Source organism: Dama dama, chromosome 6, assembly GCF_033118175.1.
Source record: "Dama dama isolate Ldn47 chromosome 6, ASM3311817v1, whole genome shotgun sequence".
NCBI lineage: Eukaryota > Metazoa > Chordata > Mammalia > Artiodactyla > Cervidae > Dama > Dama dama.
In genome coordinates, this window is record NC_083686.1 from 20,736,298 (window position 1) to 20,760,053 (window position 23,756).

At 37.9% G+C, this 23,756-nt stretch overlaps 1 protein-coding gene across 6 annotated transcripts in view; it reads left to right on the top strand.

Moving 5' to 3' along the window:
- PRKG2 (protein kinase cGMP-dependent 2) overlaps positions 1–23,756 on the top strand; it is a 120,147-nt gene that overhangs the window by 65,262 nt on the left and 31,129 nt on the right. For all 6 annotated transcript variants that reach the window (XM_061145714.1, XM_061145713.1, XM_061145712.1 and 3 more), the window contains 3 exons: positions 739–875; positions 3,683–3,772; positions 6,370–6,511. In XM_061145714.1, coding sequence (XP_061001697.1) covers positions 739–875; positions 3,683–3,772; positions 6,370–6,511 — 369 coding nt within the window. The remainder of the gene's footprint in view (positions 1–738; positions 876–3,682; positions 3,773–6,369; positions 6,512–23,756) is intronic.

A 23,756-nucleotide genomic window follows, 5' to 3' on the forward strand; every position in this document is an offset into this window, starting at 1 on the left:
ATTAAGGGAGCAACCAACTCTGCACAATTTCATTATTTGTCAGAGATAGTCTGCTTATGGAGTTTTAAGCCTATCTGAATAAATACTTATTAAACTTCTAAAATTTCCTCTTAAAGGAAAATCCTATTTGTCCATCTAAAGCATGGTCTCCAATAGAACTTTCTGCTCTGATGGCAGTGTTCTGTATCCACCTGTCCAAAGGCATAGCTGCTGGCTAGATGTGATTAGAGAGCTTTTGAAATGCGACAGTGCAAATGAAGGAACTGAATTTTTAATTTTAATCAATTTAAAACTAAATAGCTTTTTGTGACTACTGGCTAGCATATTGAATCATACAGATATGAATCTTGGGTTAAATAGGTTTTATTTTGAAACTCAAAGAAGTGACTATTACAAAAGAGCAGTATTTGGCAATTCTGGACCAAGCTTTTCATGTCATATACTCAACACCAAAGAGATTTCTATACACTCAGACTTCTAACTAGAATATTTTTCTTGTTTCAATACAAACATTCTAGAACCATGTTCCAACTATGTGAATTCTTTTGGAAATTACAATGAAAAGGAAGTGTGTACACCTGGATAAAACTCAGCTCCTAGAGGGATAAAGTGGTGAAAAGCTTCCATGCTATTTAACTATGAAAGAATTTGAACTCCTGCTGGTTCACATGTTTTGCATAGATATTGCAGATCTTTCCTAGTAAGTTCATTTTGAGGGCTTGTTCTCTTCTCCGCTAGGTTAAGGTGAAAAATGAGAACGTTGCTTTTGCTATGAAGTGTATAAGGAAGAAGCACATCGTTGACACGAAGCAGCAGGAGCACGTCTACTCAGAAAAGAAGATCCTGGAAGAGCTATGCTCACCCTTCATTGTGAAGTAAGTGAGCGTTTCGCTCCCAGAATCTTAGCATCTTGGGCTCTTCTTTGGAGTGCTTCTATGCAAGAGGACGGAGGAGGAAGAGGAGGCCCTTCTCTGAATTCTCCAGCCTAGTCACAGGGACAATACATAAAATATTGGAAGTTTGAGAACTGAAGTCAGAATCCAGCTTTTTTTATTCTTGAGTAAACCTCAGGGAAGTGTGTGTGGGTGTGTATGTGTGTGTGTGAATATAAAATTATTGTTTTAATAAATTGAATTGCTTATTTAATTCAGACCTAATGCAGAATTTGGGAAGCAAGGATTCATTCAGAACCCCTTAGGGGACGTGCTGCTGTTGAATTTCTGCAAAAAGTGGCATTTAGACACATTCAGGCTGCCAGGGACCTGGTCCCTGCAGTTGTTGTTAGTTGCTTAATGGTGTCTGACTCTTTGCGAGCCGATGGACTGTAGTCTGCCAGGCTCCTCTGTCCACGGAATTCTTCAGGCAAGAATACTGGAGTGGGTTGCCATTTCCTTCTCTAGGGGATCTTCCCAACCCAGGGATCAAACCTGGGTCTCCTGCATTGAAGGCAGATTCTTTACCGTCTGAGCCACCAGGAGAGCCTGGTCCTTGCAATGCCAGATGCCAAAAGAAACACTTCCCTACAGGTACTGTTCTTTCTGGAGTTATCACCAGAGATTGGAAGAGAAACATATTCTAAGCCACGGCTCTCTTGTGAATTCATGGGTTAGTGGTGTAGGCCAGTTAAGGCATATATTTTCACACCTGCTTTCATGCCCTTAGAATGCAGCTTTAGAGATTTCTGGGTGAGGTAAAGTGCCTCTGTAATGAGGAGAATTTATGCTTTTTGATCAAATGCCTTGAGAGAGTCTTTCTGCCTATCCATATTCTCAGACCCATATTTTTTCAAGATTAAAAAAAGTCTCAACCCAGGCAATACTGGCAATAAAGTCATGCAATTATTTTTATGTAAACTATGTGTTCCTCCCCTCTTTAAATCAATAATTCATTAAAAACTATCATAAACAGCTTCAGGGCATGGATTAGATTTTACTCATTTTTTCATTTCCTGCCCTTTGCAAAGTAGCTGGCATAGAGTAGAGCAATAATCATATTAAGAATAAATGTTAATAACAACATTTATTATTGAGAAAGTAACATGTGCCAGGCAGTCTTCTAAGCAAAATTTTAAAATATATATCTTATATAATATATTTAAAGTGTATATTATATTATTATTATATTTTATATTGAATGTAGAAGTGTACATTGCTCAGTCATGTCCAACTCTGTGGTCCCATGGACTGTAGCCTGCCAGGCTCCTCTATCCATGGAGTTCTTTAGGCAAAAGTACTGGAGTGGGTAGTCATTCCCTTCTCCAGGGGTTTTTCCCAACCCAGGGATTGAACCCAGGTCTCTTGCATTGCTGGCAGATTCTTTACCAGCTGAGCTACCAAGGAAGGCCATATTTACATTATATTATATAATTTATATGTATCTTGTAATTTATTTATATTGTATATATAAAATAAATAATATAATTACATACAATCAATATGTAATCAAATGAATATATATATTTGTTATGATCTTCATAATAAAACAGATAAATGTTATGACTTTCCTCATTAACAAGAGCAGTGAAAAAACTGATGTCACTTAGCTGACGAATGGCTAGTCAGGGACTCAAGCCTAGGCAGCTTGGATCCAGAGCCCATACCGAACCACTGACTAGATTACTTCTGCTGTGTGTACGTGGTCCAGCTGTCCTTCTGTCTGCATTAGCCTGGTGCTAGGGAGACATGGGCATCTCTTGAGTAAGACCCAGAAACTGCTTTCCCCCAGCATTGTAATACAGTACCCTGCCCACATCCCACATCCGGATTGAGACTGATTCTTCCAGCTTCTGGGAGTCTTGCCAGCTGGGGACTCTGACTAATTCCCTCTCCAGTCATTGCTCTAAGGTGAAGAGACCCACCTGGCCCCTCACTCTTTCTCCAGGTACGTCCTGCATCCAGTGATGGTACAGGTCCTTAAAGCTGAGGCTTTTGTAAAATCACAGGCCAACTCTCCCTCTGCCCAAGTCTGCTTCCTTCCTTCCCCATGGGTGTTGGTCCCAAGAGCATTCCCCACTAAACTGACTGCTCACAAATTTCTGTCTTAGAGTCTGTTTCCTAATACCAACTAGAAGACATAAAACATAGGCATGAGTAACTGTTATGCAAAGTGAAAGTGAAAGTCGCTCAGTTGTGTCCAACTCTTTGCAACCCTATGGACTGCATATTCCATGGAATTCTTCAGGCCAGAATACTGGAGTGGGTAGCCTTTCCCTTCTCCAGGGAATCTTTCCAACCCAGAGATCAAACCCAGGTCTTCCACATTGCAGGCGGATTCTTTCCAGCTGAGCCACAAGGGAAGCCCTGATATGCAAGGCAGATCTTAAAGGAGACGATACAGAGATCTCAGGATTTGGGGAGGAAGGGAAGGCTGTAGGGGGCTTCATGAGCTACTTAATCAGGAAGGTGGCCACAGAGCTTGATCTTGAGGGGTGGATAACACTTTTATTACCATGGAACTGAGATTAAGAAAGTCTGTGGATAGCATGAAGGGGAGTCAGCAGATGAGAAACCAGGGAAGCAGGAAGGATCAGAGTGTTCAGTGAGCATCCAGTGTCTTTGTAAGATGTTTGGAAGGAGATGAGGACCATCCTTCAAAAAGTTATTGATGATGCTTTTAAGCAAACTTGAAGATGTTTTAAAACAGAATTTCTAATAATAATTGTGTTTTTCTTTTATTTTCACAGATTATATCGCACCTTCAAGGACAATAAGTATGTATACATGCTTTTGGAGGCCTGCTTAGGTGGGGAGCTGTGGAGTATATTAAGAGACAGGTAATGAAAAAGAATTATATGCAATAACTTTTGTCTGCCTGACCTAAAGGATGCTGTATTCATGACCATTTAAAGAGACATGAAGAAAGTCATTAAGAAATGAGTCTAAGGGACTTCCTTGGCTCTCCAGTGGTTAAGACTTTGCCTTCCAAGGCAGGGGGCACAGGTTCAATCCCTGGTTGTGAAACTAAGATCCCAGATGCCTCATGGCCAAAAAAAAAACCAAAGTGTGAAACAGAAGCAATATTGTAACAGATTCAATAAAGACTTTTAAAAAATGGTCCGTATAAAGAATCTTAAAAAATGTCTTAAAAAAGAGAAATGAATCTAAGAACAAATTGATAAAAAGTAGTAATAGTGATATTTTATGAGCTAACATAGTAATCATGTAATAGGCCCCCTGTACCAGCAGTCACTGTCCTTCTCGTATTAGAGATTAAAGATGCCCAGGTTTAGAGTGTCAACCATCCATATCACGTGGTTAATATGAGGCAGAGTATACATACAGATGTTACTGACTCTGAATCTTGAGAAGGGAGATGACGATAGGGGTGGGGAGTGGTGAAGTTGGGGCTGAAAAGCAGATTGACATGTCTGCAAAGATTCAGCTTCACAGAAGGAGTGATTTCCACACAATCAAAATTATAGGTGTTCACTGAGCTCCACCTACATACAAGGCTTCCTAGTTGACAGTATGGGAGTTTTCTAAACAATCTACACTTTTCTAACTCAAAACCATGTAATGTTTTTCTCCAGTGAGTTCAGATTATATTTTGGGAAATAATGTAATATACAATTTTAAAACATTTCATTATTTAATGTGAAAAATAAATATGATAAAGAAGTTGGCAATTCATAACTAAATGTCCAATATGTGTTGTGGGCACTGAGCTCAGAATAGAAGAGAGAGAAAAATGTGATGGTTGTGAAAGGCCTTGAGCTAAACCCTAAAGACAAAATTTGGAAAGACAGTGAGGAAGAGAACTGATGTAAGAACCAGGAAAGTTGGAGTAGGATTAGGTCTTTTACTTGCTGAGTGAGAGCAAAGTTTGAATAGAAAACAGGGCAACAGAAGAGGTAGCTTTGCATTAGGTTGTGGAGGTTAACGCCAGGTCAGACATTTAGGCAGCATTCCCCGGGCCAATGGTTCTCAACCCGGGCTTCACATCACAATCTCATGGGAGCTCTAACAAAGTAAAAATGCTGTGCCCTGATGCCAAAGACTTTTATTTGGTTCACCTGCAATAGGGCCAGAAAATGATTTTTAGCTGCCTTTCAGGCAATTCTAACGTGCATTCATGGTTGGAAATCACATACCTAAGTCAACAGACTTTTGAGCATCCAAGCAGAGATTTATCTGTTGTACTCGGGACATATTGATGAATGGATCAGAATGAGGTAAGCCTGGATGGGTTGAGGAGACTTGCATGATACCTACAGAAGCATCTACATCTCCCATCATTGCTTTAACAGGCAAATCTTTTTAGAATATCTAAGTCTATTTAGTGGTGGTAGTTCTTAGTACCTGTTAGGCACTTTGCCATATCCATAAAACAGCCTTGTTAAGTCAGTAGTAAACCCATTTTAAGACAGGTATCTGAGGGTCAGAACAGCCGAACAACTTGCCTGAGGATTCAGTAAGGGGAAGAAGCAGGAGTCGAAGCTGGTTTCTCTCATTCCAAAGCCACAGCTTTCTATTTGTGTGCTGTACTTAGTCACTTCAGTCATGTCCGACTCTTTGCGACCCCATGGACTGTAGCCCGCCAGGCTCCTCTGTCCATGGGGATTCTCCAGGCAAGAATACTGGAGTGGTTTTCCATGACCTCCTCCAGGGGATCTTCCCAACCCAGGGATCGAATCCATGTCTTCCACATTGCAGGCAGATTCTTTACCATCTGAGCCACAAGGGAAGCCAAAGTGTAATAGCTTTCTATTATACCATGCAGCAAATCACCACCACATTTTAATAATTTAGTGTGTAAACCTACATACAGTGCTGACACAGGGCAACTCTGGTATCATCAAGGTGCACCAAAGAGATAAGAGTTATGACCCTGTTTCTACATGGGTTATGTTACAAAGTATACCAACAGGAAATGGAAGTGAACACCAGAGTCCTTTTAGTCAAGCAATCAAGTGCAGTAGCCTTGTTCAACCTCTCCATTGAAATAGTTGCATTTTCTCCAGAGTTTTCCAGAGATGTCTTTAAAAAGTCTTGTTTTCTTATCCTTTCCATTTTGTTTGTTTAGATGTGATTACCAGAAACAATTGTTTGAATGTAGACACTTTAATTTTAGTAAATTTTAGTAAAGTGGTTCTTGTTGGCATCAAGCATTCACTTAAATTTCTTTATGATCTGATTCATTGGCGCTATGAAGTACTTTTTAGTGCTAATGCCTTATAAAACATTTATATTCCATAAATATATATGATATGAAATATCATATGAAATATGATATGATAAATATATCATATTTCATATGATATATATCATATATCATATAGCATATGATATATGAAATAAATATGATAATTGACACCTAGAATCTGCAACAAGAGTGTCTAGAGTATTAAAAAGGAAAATGGTTTCATTGCAGAGGCAGCTTTGATGAACCCACCTCCAAGTTCTGTGTTGCTTGTGTGACAGAAGCATTCGATTACCTGCATCGACTAGGTATTATCTACAGAGACCTGAAACCAGAAAACTTAATTCTAGATGCTGAGGGCTATCTTAAACTGGTAAGACAAATTCTTATCCTGTGAGATATTTCTAAACATAAAGCTGTGATGTAGTTGCAATTCTCTCTTTTTTTAAACTTTTATTTTAAATTAAAAAAATGTTTATGTTTAATTGGTGGATAATTGTTTACAGTGTTTTGTTGGTTTCTGCTATACAACAACGTGAATCAGTCATAAGTATACATATATCCCGTCCCTCTGGAATCACTCTCCCACTCCGCCCCCTGTGCCCCAGCTGTTCCCACTCCTCTGAGTTGACACAGGGCATCAGGCTGAGCTCCCTGTGTTATACACCAACTTTCCACTAGCCCTCTGTTTAGCACATTACCATGTGTATGTTTCAAATGCTAGTTTCTCAGTTTGTCCCAGCCTTTTCTTCCCCCCTGCTGTGTCCACCAGTTGGTTCCCTATTCCTGCATCGCAGATAGGTGCATCAGTACCATTTTTGCAAAGCAATTATTTTTTAATTTTGATTCACTTGTTATTTTTACTTTGCGAGACATGACCTTTTGAATCAGCATACTTAACACAGGGAGCGATGTTACAAGTACATTCTTTCTAGCTTAGGAATTGAATGTTTCAAACCGCCCCCCCTCCACTAGGATTCAGATAATAGAATTGTTTTAAAATTGGATTTTGTTAGCATATTAATGTTAGCATAAAATGTTACCATTTTAATGTTTGTTAGCATTCTTAATTTTTTATTGGAATATAGTTGATTTACAATGTTGCATTAATTTCTGCTGTACAGTAAAGTGAGTCAGTTATACACGCACATATATCAACTCTTTTTAGATTTTGTTCCCGTATAAGTCATTACAGAGTATTGAATAAAGTTCCCTGTGCTATTCAGTAGGTTCTTATTAGTTACCTGTTCCACATATAGTAGTTGGTATGGGCTTCCCTGGTGGCTCAGACAGTAAAGAATCTGTGTGCAATGTAGGAGACCTGAGTTCCATCCCTGGGTCAGGAAGATCCCCTGGAGAAGGGAATGGCTACCCACTCCAGTATTCTTGCCTGGAGAATTCCATGGACAAACATGACTGAGCAACTAAAGCTTTCACTTTTTTTTTTTTCATCTGTCAATCCCAGTCTCCCATTTTATCCCTCCCCTGCTTCCTGCCCTGGTAATCATGTTTGTTTTCTACATCTTTGACTAAGCTTCTGTTTTGTAAATAGGTTTAATTGTACTGTTTCTTTAGAGTCAACATACAAGCAATATAATGTGATATTTGTCTTTCTCTGACTTACTTCACTCAGCATGACAATCAGTAGGTCCATCCATATCACTGCCAATGGCTTTATTTTGTCCTTTTATATGGCGAAGTTATATTCCATCGTATGCATGTACCACACCTTCTTTATTCATTCCTCCGTTGATGGCCATTTAGGTTGCTTCCATGTCCTGAATTCTGTCAGTCCCGCTGCAATGAACATTGGGGTACATGTATCTTTTTGAATTATGGTTTTCTTCAGATATATACCCAGGAGTGGGATTGTTTGATCATAAAATAGGTCTGTTTTAGTTTTTCAAGGAATCTTCATACTGTTGTCCATAGTGGCTGTACCAATATACTCTCCCACCGATAGTGTAAGAGGGTTCCCTTTCCTCCACACCCTCTCCAGCATTTATTGTTTGTAGATTTTTTTGACGGTGACCATTCTGACCAGTGTGAGATAATACTTCATTATAGTGTGATTTGCATTTCTCTAATGATTAGTAGTATTGTGCATCTTTTCATGTGCCTCTTGGCCATCTGTATGTCATTAGCATTTTTATATAATGATTTTAAATAGGTTTTAATAAATTTCTGCTACATAGAGGGATTGGCTGTGAGGAATAAGAAAAGAAGATAGTATGGCTTCTGTCCCAAGATAGCTACTATCTGAAGAAGGATAAAAGATACACATATGAATGTTGGTAGTTTAAAAAATATATTTTTAAATGATTCTAAGGTCAAGCAGGGTTGAGAATCAGAACACAAGTTCTGATTCTATAGGTCCCTTGGGAATAGAGACTTTCCTTGTCACGCATCTTTGTAATGGATACAATGCCTGACATGAAGCCCCTAGCATGTCACAAGACAGAAAAAAATGCTGCCATTCATGTAAACTGCTTTAGGTACAAAACTAAGAGAACTGCACGCTCAGTCGCTTAGTCATGTCTGGCTCTTTGCAACCCCAGGAACTGTAGCCCACCAGGTTCTTCTGTCCATGGGAATTTTTCAGGCAAGAATACTGGAGTGGGTAGCCATTTCCTCTTCCAGATAACAGAATTGGGTGGTCATAATTGAGGAGAAAACAGGCATTTTGAACCTCAGCAGGGAACCCCATTAGGAGGGGGAACCCAGGCTGATTTTAACTGGGTCCATCTTGTCAGGAGCTCAAGGACATTAAACCATGCCTGAACTTAACATTTACAAAGATTTTAAAGATATTACAAAGATATTAAAAGTTTCTCATATCAGAACATTAATAATAGCTACCACTTAATGTATAAAGCTACTGGGCTGAACATTTTGCAGTTAATATGTTTAACAATTGATGAGATAGGTTTTATCATCCACATGTTATAGTGTGCAGTTTAGCGTTAGGAATTAAATTTATTATGTGTAGTTGCTAAGTGATTTCTCTCCATAGGAAAGGAGTAAAGTAAGTTCTTTCCTGTGAAATCTGGCTAATTTCCAAGAAATGTTTTGAATCGTTCAAGCTTTACTTTATCTATGAAAGACAGCTTTGAGAACTGGTGAGGTACTAACTCAAGGCCTTGATCACTTGTCTTCTTCACAATTCCTTCATTGGCTATGCCTCTTACAACTCTTTAGAGAAGCCTTTTGGAATATTCTAGAAGTAAAATCATCATGAGGGATGCAGATTATCCATTAAATTCATTCTTTTTTAATAGCTGTTTTTAAGAAATCGGGTATCATATTCTGCCATTTAGGTATAGAGGTCTATAAGCATCTCTTCTGTAGCCATTGTAATCCATCCAGCTAACTCATTTGCCAACCAGCCAGATGAAGAGTAATAACTAAAGCTTTTAGAGATTAAAAAGTAAGTGTGAATATTTCCATTTCTACCTATATATCAAGGTAGATATAATATGCTGAAATTCTCTTACTACAAAAAGTCTCAAGACTGGAAGAAACATGAAAAGCAGTATTATATGCATGGCTGAGTTTATAAGACAACAGTTGGATTCCCCTGAGGCTGAGAACCAAGCTTGGGCAGTAGTGAAGGGTGGAACTCAAACACTGAATCTCCTGTCTTGTGGTCACCCAGCAATCCTAGGTGGCCTAGAGAGGTTTTATTTTAGTTGCTGTACCCTCCAGGAACAGGAGACCAAGTTTTGGACCTGGGCAATGTGGGAAGTTGAATCAGAGAACATTGTCCAGAGCCAGGGATCATACAGATTGTGCTCTCAGAGAAACAGAAAGTAGAGGGGAAATCAAATTTCTAAAGGCAGAGTACATGCAAGAAGACATGCTTTTCTCATTATTGGGCTTTTGGTAGAGGAACCAAAGAGTCTCTTCTAAGAATACTTGGCCATAGGCTGGCTTTCATGGAGTTTTGGGTGCCCAGTCTTTCAGGATGGAAATGCCCAAGCAAAAATTTAAATGAAAAGGGAGCCATGTTGGTAACATGACCAAGTTTCCAGGAATCAAAGTATATTCTCTCTGGAAGAATGTTCTCTCAATTTAAGATACAGAGAATTCCCAGAGATGAACTTCCAGGGAATATAAACTCATGCCAATAAAATAAAATAAAAATATGTGTGAGGCAATAAGGTGCCAGGAGCATTATTTCGCAGGAATGTAAGAGTCTGATAAATTGAAGTAATTTGTTTTACAAAATGTAAAACAAATGTGTCTAAGTCTTTTAAAAGTAAGAGAGGAACTAACAAATGAGTAAGGAACAGAACCTCTCAAAAAAGATCTAACGTGTTTAGAAAAAAAATAGCAAATAAAACTTCTATTAAGAAATTCAGAATATCATAATTTAAATATTAAATGGAATTTTCATTAATGGTGGAATAGCTTGCATTGGACTAATCTTGCTGAGGTTAATTATGATACATGTATAAAAGGGTGTGAAAACATTAGAGACCAACAAGAAATAGACATTCAAACTTTGGAAAAAAGGGACAACACTGGGTGAAATCCACATTAATACATCTGTTCATTTCAAAGCACTCCTTGCTGTATAAGATATGGAGGATAAACCTTTAGTTAACATTGTATCTAACAGTGAAATATTGAATATTTTCTATTTAGATTGTAAACAAAACAAGATCATTTTCTTTCACCAGTTTTTTCAGCATTGTAACAGATCTTAGCAAAATAAATGAAACACAAAAAAGAATTGAAAGGCCAAAAATTAGGAAGGAAGAAACTACCTGTCTTTATTTGAAGACAACATGATTGTTTATGTAGAAAAGCATGAAGAATCTACCAACAAATTTTGGAAAGGAAAAATAAATTAAGCAGGATTATAGGTACAAAGTCAATATACAAAAAAAAAATTATTAAATAATTTTTATGTGCTAGCAGTAAATATTCAAGAATGAAATTAAAATGCCATTTGTAATATCAAAAATTATTGAATACATTTAATGTATAAGACCCCTACATTGAAAAATACAAAATTTTGTTGACAGAAAACTAGCTAATGGTAAAATACACTATGTTCATAAATTGTATAACTCCATAGTTGATAAGATGTTCAGTCTCCTCCAATTGATCTACATATTTAAGGCCATTGCGATAAAAAGTGGAACAGCCATTTTTAGAAATAGAGATATTTATTCTAAAATTTACCAAAAAATGCAATTTAGGAAAGTCAATAACCACTTTGAAAAAAGAAGACTAGAAGAGGAATTTATAATGACTGATGATATTATAAAGCTCACTATAAAGCTGTATAATCAAGGCAGTATGATAACAGTGTAAGGACAAATGGCTTAATCTAACAGAATAAAGTCCAGAAATAGACATATATAGTTAAATGATTCTTGGAAAAGGATGAAAGGCTAGTTTTCTCAACAAGTATTGCAGAAACAATTGGATATACATTGCAACAGAAAAGGAACATGACTTTCACTTTACATTATATAAAAAAATTAAATCAAGCTAGATCATGGGCCCATAAAGCTTCCAGAAGTAAATGTAACCATAAGGTGATATCTTTACAACATGGAATAGTTAGAGATTTCTTAGAACACAAATAGCATAGAGTGGGTGGCTTAAACAACAATTTATTTAGTTGTGGAGGCTGGGAAGTTCAAGGTCATGGTGTTGGCTGATCTGATATGTGGTCAAGGCCAACTTCCTGGCTTATAGACAACTGTCCTCTCTCTTCTTTGCATGGAGGAGAGGAAGAGAGAGAGAGAGTGCTCTCTTCTGTCTCTTCTTACAGAGCTACTAGTTCCTTCATGAGGGTTTCACCTCATGACCTAATTAGCTCCCAAGGGCTGTACCCTCAGTTACTATCACACTGAGGATTAGGGTTTCAATGTACAAATTTGGGGGGATGGGGCACAATCATGTAGTCCTTAATAATTAGGCTTCATCAAAATTAAAACATTCTCAACATCAAAATACATTGTTAAGAAAATGAATAGTCATACCACAAACTGGTGGAAAATACTTGCAATGTATCATTACATGACAAAGGACTTGTATCCGGAAATATATAAAAAACTCGATAATAAAAGACAATCCAATTTGTAAAAAATGATCAAAGATCTTGAAAAATTATAAGGGAAGACATAAGAATGGTCAATAAGTAATATCAATAGTCATTAGGAAAAGCAAATTAAAACTATAAGGATGTGCCATTTCACACCCACTAGAATACCTATAATTTTAAAGATTGACAATACTAAGTGTTGGTGAGGAAATTTTCCTAAATTTCTAGTAGGAAAACAAAATTAGAAAACTGTTTAAAGAATAGTTTGTCAGTTTCTCATCGAGTCAAACATACACCTATTCTATGACAAGAAATTCTATTCCTTGGAAGAAATTTCTCTCCTTGGTATTTATCCAAAAACATTGAAATAATGTTTTAAAAATTTTGGACAAGAATCTTCATAACAGCTTTTTCCTGAAAGTCCCAAATCAGAAAGAGCCACAATAATCATCACCAATTGAATGTATAAATGTATAGTAGTGCATTCATTAACTGAACTCTTCTCAATAGTATAAAGCAATGAATTAGTATGGACTTCCTTGTGGCTGAGATGGTAAAGCATCTGCCTACAATGCAGGAGACCCGGGTTCATTCCACGGGTTGGGAAGAACTCCTGGAGAAGGAAATGGCACCCCACTCCAGTGCTCTTGCCTGGAGAATCCCATGGACGGCGGAGCCTGGTAGGCTACAGTCCATGGGGTCGCAAAGAGTTGGACATGACTGGGCAACTTCACTTTCTTTCACTTTCATTTTCCCTTGTGGCTCAGAGACCTGGGTTCTATCCCTGGGTTGGGAGGATCCCCTGAAGAAAGGAAAGGCTACCCACTCCAGTATTCTGGCCTGGAGAATTCCATGGACTGCATAGTCCATGAGGTCGCAAAGAGTTGGACACAACTGAGTGACTTTCACTTTCAACTTTTCAACAATGAATTAGTATAGGTAACAACATGAATAAATTTTTAAAATCATGTTGAGCAAAAAGAAGACATACAGAAGACTAGCCTCTATTAGCCTCTTTATGATTACATTTATTGAAGTTGTAGAATAGATGGTAGAAATTACCACAATGGTAGCCTCTGGGAGGATCATTTGACTGCAGAAGGGCAGGAGGGAACTTTCTGAGATAATGGGAATGTCTGTCTCTTGACCATATGGTGGTTGTGGTTACAAGACCATAATCTGCATCAAAATTCAATGAATTGTACTCCCCAAATCTGTACGTTTTATTGCTTATAAATTATACATCAATTTGAAAAATAGAAAGGTTAAATAGTAGATGATTCACAAGTAAAGAGAAAAAACAGTGAATTGAAAGATAAAATTTCAGAATAAAGCATAGAGGCTCAAAAAGATGGGAAGAAACAGAAATGAAGAGACTTGGAGAATAGATTGAGAAGTTCTTAAAATGTTCAATTGGAGTCCAAGATAAAAATATAGAGAATGAGAGAAAAGTACTTAAAGAAATAATGGCTGAGAATTTTCCAGAAATTATTTAAAATAAAAAAGACCATTCAGGTAAAATAAGTCCAACAAATCCCAGTGGAGACAAATTGTATTTATTGTAGATTTTGCTTTTGCATAACAGATCACTCCAAAATTTAATGGCTTAAAACAAGAAGAATCCTGGTTGAACTCTCACAGTTTCTGCGGATCAGGAGTTTGAGAGTGGTTCAACTAGGTGATTCTGACTTAGGGTCTCTCAGGAAGTTTCTGTCAAGTGTTGGCTGGGGCCACAGTCACCTGGAGGCTTGACTCAGACTAGAGGATCTGCATTCAAGGTGACTCACTCCTCTGGCTGGCAAACTAGTGTTGGCTGTTAGTTGGGGACCTTAATTCTTTTCTATATGAATCTTTCTCTTTCTGGATTGAACGTCCTCGAGGCATTGGTTCTGGCTTTCCCCAGGATGAGTCATTTGAGAGACCTAGGAATAGCTACACTGCCTTCCAAGACTCAGAGTCACATTGGCACTTCCCTCTGTCTTCCGTTGGCCACATGGGGCCAGCCTGATTCACTGTGAGAAAGGTCAGCTCTGAATACCAGGAGAAGGGGATCATTGAGGCTATCTTGGATGTTGGCTATTATAATATGGTGCAGAACCAAAACTAAGAGAAAGTTTTAAAAGCTATCGAATAGAAATAACAGTTTGCACATAAAGGAGTAAAAATTATACTTTCAGTTGACATCTCAACAGCAACCATAGCAACCAGAATGCAATGGAATAATATCTTAAAATTTCGAGAGAAAATAACCAACAAACTTGACTTACAAATCCAGAGAAATTATCTTTCAAGAGGGGTGAAATAAAAATAAAAATCTTTTTAAACAAAGATAAAGAGTGTTAACCACCTACATCCAAAGCATGTGCTTAAGGGAGATGGAAAATCCCTGATGAAAGGTTTGAGATGTAGTAGGGCATGGTAACTATAGCAAAATGGTAAACATGTGATTATATTTTTCCAAATTATGCTATAATGTATTATCACTACTATCTAGTATTTAAAGTGAAAAAATGCTAACTAACTGAAAAATAGCAGCGTGTAAACTGAGAGTAGGTGTAATTGGAATCAAAGTGGAAGAAGATGTCAATCATTTTAAAAGAAGGCAACAAAGGAGAACAGGAAGCCTAGAAAAAAAATCAAAGAGAAGACACAATCTGAAAGGAAAAAGAAATCTAATGTATGTAAATAGACTTCACTGTTTAGATAAAAACCAAACACTGCCAAATAGATTTCAAAAATAAAAGTCAGCTACATGAGGTTTATAAGAGACAGACCAGAACATGACAGGCCAGACAGGTTGAAATAAAAAGGATAGAAAAGAATATGTCTGGGAAATATTCAACAAATTGAAAAGTGGGTTTCATTATGCCGGTATCAGGGAAGAAGTGTTTCTAGAGATAGAGAGGGTTACCATATGATGATTAAGGGTTCATTTTACCATGATGATGTAAAAATCCTGATCTTTCAATTATCTATGAAAATGCTTCAAAAGTAAGAAGCTGAATTTGACAGAACTCGTAAGGAGAAATGAACACCTGTAGGAAAATATGACTATACCTCTCACAGAAATTGAAAGAACATTCAGACTGAAAATCACTAAAACTTGAGAAGATGTGTACAACATGATTAATCAACTTGATATAATTGATTTGTAGAATATTGTTCCCAATATTTAGAGGATGCCATTTACCACGTTTGATCATACACTGGGTCATCAAGCAAGTTTCAGCAAATAAAAAAAAAAAAAAGAAATTGGGCTGGCAGCACTTCTTCTGCTAAAAGGTTCCTGAGGGGGTTGCAGTAGAGATGAGGGCAGTACAGTCTAGTGGTCTAGTGCCCAGCATATCAGGAATGCACATCTGGGTGGACACTGGGCAGCCCAGACTTAGACATTAATGAACTTGAGGATGAAAGACTCCTTAAAGGATGACCTTGGCCTTATTTTTCAAATTTTAATAAGTGGCATTTTCATCTCCTCATTTCTTAGCAGTATCAGTGAGAGGTCAGATATCTAAGGACTGTAGTAAAGAAAGGCTTCCCCCCATCCCTAGCAAAGACTAACCAGCTAAAGACTGGAAGAAAGACCTAAGTAGGAAAAAGGTCTGGATTCTCAAAGTGTCTCTCTAGAGACTACAGAGGCTTGGTCTTTGGTTTTAATTACAGAGAATGTGTTTGTGTGAGGAATGAAGACTTTACTCTTCTTCCTTGATTTGTGATTGAGAATGCCACCCTGGTTCATTCCCACAAGGAGCCCATGTGGTCCAATCTGTCTCCATCGGGAAAAATACTAGGTGGAGATTAAGGATTAGCAGATACTACTAATGGACCAAGGAGATTCTTACATCACTAACTCTTATCTGTCCATCCAATATTTTCCTAAATTTTTCTTTCAAGGCCAAAGGAGAGCCCTTGAAGGCAATCATGATTGAGTCCTCCTTCTGGTTATCATGAATGATTCAGAGGTGATGCTAAGATGTAGGACAGTATTTAAAGAATTAAAAAATGACCTTGTTCTCAACCCAAGCAGAATTTGTACAGTAGCTAGCCTTCTGCAGGAAAAAACTTGTATGTAGTAGCTAGCCTTCTGCAGGAAAAACTTTGTTGTAATACAATAAATTTCAGCTGTCCTTCATCAATAAATGTTCTGTATGATTATGCTGTTTAACTCATTTGAGTAATACACCTCATGTGAACACAGAATACCTTAATCTTATTTCTGTTGAGTATTGTATAAGAAAACACATTAAATGTTGGTATTATTACCTATTTATTTATGATCTTTCTGCCCCTCTTCCCTGATTGCCTCATAATGGCAGACTGTGCTGCAGTATTTACTGCTAGACTTAGTACACTGCTTAGCATAGAAGAATGAAGGAAAGGCCCATGAGGCAGTTTGTTCCTCACTCCCAAAATAAGAACATAAAGGTTTTGTTTAGTGACATCAAAGTATGTAAGATAAAAATCAATAACAAAATTTAAAACTCAGGAAGAAACCACTAAAAAAATTCATCTTGTTGGAATTTTAAGGATATTTCAAAATAATTCAAGGATCAGTGGAGAGATTTTAACAAGATTATAGAACCAAGTTGCACAATAGAGAATACTCCATATCAACACATATGTGTTGCAACTAAATGGTAATGGGAATAATGTTTATAACTTTTCATGTTTCAAGTAGGAAATAAAGAAGGCTAAAAATGAACTAAATATGCATTCAACTTAAGAAGATGGAAAAGGGGGAAAAAGAAAAGAGAAGGAAAAAATGAAGAACATGAATTAATTAAACATAAAATAAAAGGATACAGAACCAGAATGTTTTGGAAAGACTAAAAAAACTAACTGTGAAAATACTGAACAAATGAAAAAGAGTATTACAGATAAATGCTGTTATGAGTGAACATGACTATAGTTATAGCAGAGATTTACATGGATTAGGAATTATTTGAGCAACTCTGTTGCTATATATAATACAGTATAAGTGTGTGTATATTTGTGTGTTAAGTTACCTCAGTAGTGTCTGACTCTTTGTGACCACATGGACTTTGTACCCACCAGGCTTGTTTGTCCATGGGATTCTCCAGGCATGAATACTGGAGTGGGTTGCCATGCCCTCCTCCAGGGAATCTTCTCAACCCAGGGATCGAACCAGCATCTCTTTTGTCTTCTGCATTGGCAGGGGAGTTCTTTACCACTAGCGCACCTGGGAAACCCTAATATAGTACACAGTATATATAAATGGTTGGGGCCTGTGAGAGTTCTCGTCCTGGTTTGCAGATGGCCATCTTCTTTGTGTCCTCACATGGTGGAGAGAGAGATGGATCATCTTTCTTGTGCTTTTTTTCCTAAGGGCACAAATCCCATTCATGAGGGCCACACCCTCATGACCTGATTACTCCTAAAGACCCCTCCTCCAGATATCATCATAGTGAGGACTAGAGTTTCAAAAGGAATTTTAGAAAGACACAAACATTCAGTCCATAACACGTGAGATCTAGAAAATTTACTTCAAGGATTTTCAATATGAATCTTATGCAGATTCTTTAGAAAAAAGTGAAAGATAATTTCCATCTTATTCTATAAAGCTAGTGTAAACTTGATTCTTCAAACAAAATGCCTAAGGAAGGCAAATAAATGTCTAATCTTACTCATGAATTTAATGGAAAACATAAGCAAAATATTAACAAACTGAATACCACAATTAATACAAATCATAACTAAGGCTGGCTGTATCTCAGGAAAGCAAGCATTGCTTTTAACATTAAAAATTTTATCTAACCAAGTCACCACTTAATGTATTAAAAAAGAAAAATAATTATGTATAATAATTACCTCAATAGCTACAGAGACAATTTTGATATTTCTACATTCAGTCATGATACATTCTTTTAGCAAACTAGGAAAAGAAATAAATTTTATTAGTCCAATGAAAGATAGCTAACAAAAATTTACAGTAACCATAATGATGAAACAGTTGAAGTTATGCTTTTAAAAGTCAGTGGTATAAGTACTTCTGTTCAGTATTTTACCAGAGGTTCTACCCAGTGCAGTCAGATATAGATAAAATTAAAAGAAAGATCAGAACATAAACAATAAAACCTATTTTCCCATGTGACATGATTAACTGTAGAAATCCAGAATATAACAGCAAATTATCAGAATTTAGCAGAAAGTTCAATATGGTTGCTAAATGTAGATTAATAAAGCAAGATCTCAGTGTATTTTTAAATACCAAAAGCATAGTTGATAAATAGGAATGCAAATGCCATTTACAAAAGGCATAAATATATATGTATATATTTATATCATATAAATAAACTATGTATCTAGGAATCAATCTGGCAAAATGTGTAGAAGCTTATACAAAGTCATAGAAAGATACTAAAAGACCTAAAATAATAGATTCATTCTCTCTTCTTTTGGGCACAGAGCTAGAGAGCATCCTCCCCCACCTGCTGCCTTTTGTATGGCTTGTTGTGATGGTATTTCATAGTTCTGTCTCATGAAATGTGAGCTGACCTGCTGGGCACCACCTTCAGACCTGCGCTGATGGTGTGTGGTACAGCTGACTTCTATTCAGTCTTTCTGGCTTGTGACCAATGAACACAGCCGACTGGAGGTTGGCAGAGCCCTCAGATGGAAGGAGTCTGTGTCCCTAAACCACTACTTGGAGATTTCCCTACTGCTCAGGAAAACCCATTATGTGAGGAAGAAGGAAATTAATGTCGAGTTTAAGGATTATACTTTCTTGATGTTTGTTGCTGTGGCTAGCATTACCCTCACTCACTCAGAAAGATGTACTAAGTTTAAAAATAGGAGAAGTCAACATTCTAAAGGTATTGATAGTTTCCAAAAGGATCTGCAGATTGGATCCACTTCCAGTGGAATTCCAGGAGAGCTTTCCCTGAAGCTTGGCAAAAGCTGATTTTTGAGACTGACTGACCAAGGGCCAAGAACAGCGAAGACATTTCTGAGGGCAGATGAGAACGTGGGGGAGGGGAACTCTCTTTGATATCAGAAAAAATTATAATGCTCTAGCTCAAATTAGCAGGGCAGCGATGCAAGTTAAAACCACGATATAATATGGTCTATAAACCACTAGGCCATTCAGGTATAACCTAAATCAATCCCTTATGATTATACAGTAGAAGTGAGAAATAGATTTAAGGTTTTAAGATCTTAAATAGATTTAAGATCTGATAGACAGAGTGCCTGATGAACTATGGATGGAGGTTCGTGACATTGTACAGGAGACAGGGATCGAGACCATCCCCCAAGAAAAAGAAATGCAAGAAAGCAAAGTGGCTCTCTGAGGAGGCCTTACAAATAGCTGTGAAAAGAAGAGAAACAAAAAGCAAAGGAGAAAAGGAAAGATATACCCATTTGAATTCAGAGTTCCAAAGAATAGCAAGGAGAGATAAGAAAGCCTTCTCCAGTGATCAGTGCAAAGAAATAGAGGAAAACAATAGAATGGGAAAGACTAGAGATCTCATCCAGAAAATTAGAGATACCAAGGGAACATTTCATGCAAAGATGGACTCAATAAAGGACAGAAATGATATGGACCTAATAAAAGCAGAAGATATTAAGAAGAGGTGGCAAGAATACACAGAAGAACTGTACAAAAATGATCTTCACAACCCAGATAATCACGATGATGTGATCACTCACCTACAGCCAGACATCCTGGAATGTGAAGTCAAGTGGGCCTTAGGAAGCATCACTACAAACAAAGCTAGTGGAGGTGATGGAATTCCAGTTGAGCTGTTTCAAATCCTAAAAGATGATGCTGTGAAAGTGCTGCACTGAATATGTCAACAAATTTGGAAAACTCAGCAGTGGCCACAGGACTGGAAAAGGTCAGTTTTCATTCCAATCCCAAAGAAAGGCAATGCCAAAGAATGCTCAAACTACTGCACAATTGCATTCATCTCACACGCTAGTAAAGTAATGCTCAAAATTCTACATTCAAGCTGGTTTTAGAAAAGACAGAGGAACCAGAGATCAAATTGTCAACATCTGCTGGATCATCAAAAAAGCAAGAGAGTTCCAGAAAAACATCTATTTCTGCTTTATTGACTATGCCAAAGCCTTTGACTGTGTGGATCACAATAAACTGTGGAAAATTCTAAAAGAGATGAGAAATACCAGACCACCTGACCTGCCTCTTGAGAAATCTGTATGCAGGTCAGGAAGCAACAGTTAGAACTGGACATGGAACAACAGACTGGTTCCAAATAGGAAAAGGAATATGCCAGGGCTGTATATTGTCACCCTGTTTATTTAACTTCTATGCAGAGTACATCATGAGAAATGCTGGGCTGGAAGAAGCACAAACTTGAATCAAGATTGCCAGGAGAAATATCAATAACCTCAGATATGCAGATGACACCACCATTATGGCAGAAAGTGAAGAAGAACTAAAGAGCCTCTTGATTAAAGTGAAAGAGGAGAGTGAAAAAGTTGGCTTAAAACTCAACATTCAGAAAACTAAGATCATGGCATCCGGTCCCATCACTTCATGGGAAATAGATGGGGAAACAGTGGAAACAGTGGCTGACTTAATTTTGGGGGGCTCCAAAATCACTGCAGATGGTGATTGCAGCCATGAAATGAAAAGATGCTTACTCATTGGAAGGAAAGTTATGACCAACCTAGATAGCATATTAAAAAGCAGAGACATTACTTTGCCAACAAAAGTCTGTTTAGTCAAGGCTATGGTTTTTTCAGTAGTCATGTATGGATGTGAGAGTTGGACTATAAAGAAAGCTGAGCACCATAGAATTGATGCTTTTGAACTGTGGTGTTGAAGACTCTTGAGAGTCCCCTGGACTGCAAGGAGATCCAACCATTCCATCCTAAAGGAGATCAATCCTGGGTGTTCATTGGAAGGACTGACGTTGAAGCTGAAACTCCAGTGCTTTGGCCACCTGATGCGAAGAGCTGACTCTTTGGAAAAGACCCTGATGCTGGGAAAGACTGGGGGCAGGAGGAGAAGGGGACAACAGAGGATGAGATGGTTGGATGGTATTACCGACTCAATGGACTTGAGTTTGGGTGAACTCTGGGAGTTGGTGATGGACAAGGAGGCCTGGCGTGCTGTGGTTCATGATGTCGCAAAGAGTTGGACACGACTGAGTGGCTGAACTGACTGATATAATACTTAGTAGCTTATTTGCTTATGTCCGACTCTTTGCAACCCCATGGACAGTAGTAGCCTGCCAGGCTTCTCTGTCCATGGGTATTCTCCAGGCAAGACTACTGGAGTGGGTTGCCATGACCTCTGCCAGGGGATCTTCCCAACCCAGGGGTTGAATCCAGGTCTCCCACATTGTAGGCAGATTCTTTACCATCTGAATCACCAGAAAAGCTTATCAGTTCAGTTCAGTTCAGTTCAGTCGCTCAGTCGTGTCCGACTCTTTGCGACCCCATGAATTGCGGCATGCCAGGCCTCCCTGTCCATCACCAACTCCTGGAGTTGACTCAAACTCATGCCCATCGAGCAGAAAAGCTTATAGGTGGCTTTAAAGAAAATATTTAAATGAAAGTTGATGTCACTAAAGCATGGTGAGGATATAGGGCAATAGGAATGCTTAAACATTACTGCTGATGAAGGAGTTGCTTATATAGTATCTAAGGAAATTAACTTGAAAATGTGTAATGAAGTTGAACATAGAATGTCACTGACCCAGAAGGTCTACCTTACACATGTCCAATAAGCAAGATGGGAAATGATGCTAACAGAAACTTTTCTTTGTGATAACACACTAACAGATATAAGACAAATTTCCATCTATGGCATCATGATAGGAAATCATTTTTCAAGAAAATTTAGAGCATTTATAGCATATTCTTTCAATGGTGTATGATACAGCAGTATAAACATACTCCCATGTGGGCTCAATTCAAAAATACAGTTTTAAGTGAAAAAAGGCAGTTTGTTCAAGAATTGATAAGATTTATCTAAAAATTTTTTAAATTATAACTATATATCATTCTCCAGTATTTTAGCCTGGAGAATCCCATGAACAGAGGAGCCTAGTGAGCTACAGTCCATGGGGTTGCAAAGAGTTGGACATGACTGAAGCGGCTTATAGAAGTATAGACTGGATCATGTAAGGATAATTAGATATGTGGGAAAATTAGAAGTGAAGGCAAGCAAATGATAAACACAAAAATCAGGGTGACCTCTTGGCAAGGGGTAGGAGGACAGTGTGATAGGAGAACATGTGACTATTCTCCTGGTGATGGACACACGGGCGTTTTTATTTTCATGCATTAAAACTTGCATATATGCCACAGTATTTTATATGTGTCAAGTATTTCCGAACTTGAAAACTAAAGTAATCATTGACTCTCACTGTATACTTTTTGCCAGACTGTTATTAGCTGTACTTATTAAGTGTCAGTGAAGCTTATCCCACCAATGTGCTTAACATATGTTGTTCCTTTTCCCTTAAAAATCTACTTACTCATGAATTTACATATAATGGAAAGGTTACTTTGGACCCTGATTACAGTCTCATCTCAAGTTTCCATAACCTCCCTAGACTTTCATTTTGTCATCTTTAACATTGGCATATAGTCACTAATTCATTTTTGGTGAAGATTATGCAAATACATCATATTGAAACGTGTTAAGGGTTGTTGCTCCATTCAGATTCTTTCACCAAATACATGTTGAACATCTGTTGTGCTACAAATGCCATAAGGGGTAAAAAAATTATTAGAATGCGATGCCTCTCCCCAAGGAGCTAGATTTATTCCCAGGCAACTAGAAGATAGTGCTGAAGGGGAGGTCATTGTGGAACAGAATCTGTTAAAGAACTGCATAAGAGAAAGGAATTGGTTTTGTAAATTCAAGGAAGGTTTCAAAGAGGCAACATCATGTGAGATGAACCTCCAGTGATTTTATTTTTATTTGGCTGAGTCAGGCCTTAGTTGTGACACAGGGGATCTTAGTTGCATCATGTAGGATCATTCATTGTGGCCCACGGACCCTCTAGTTGTGGCATGCAGGCTCCAGAGCACTGGGGCTTAGTTGCTTCAAGGCATGGGGGCTCTTAGTTCCTTGACTAGGGATTGAACCTGCGTCCCCTGCGTTGCAAGGTAGATTCTTAATCACTGGACCACCAAGGAAGTCTGCAGTATGATTTTTTTGTTTGCTCTCATGTATGCAAAGCACCCCATTATCCTTTCTACTTTTGACTAAGCACTCTTAAGTTTTTCAGGGGAGTCATCAGAGCTCCAGAAAGAATGGGATGTTGCTGTGAAAGACTCCTGCATCCCATACTTTTGCCTCTCTAACCCTCTGTTGCCTCAGTGGAAGCTGTCCACTCTTGTCCATTTTAGTGGATGGACCTTAGTATCACAAGAACACGAAATCCTCTTTGGTTATTGGTGGACAGAATAAACAGATTCCATTTTACCCTTGTCTAGACTTGGGCAAAAAAAAGTGCCCTGAAAATGCCACGTAAATATTTTTTTTGGAATGTTGTGTCCCATGAATCATCTGGCTTAATTAGACTGGTCATTTTGTATCCTTTTTTTTATGTGACCA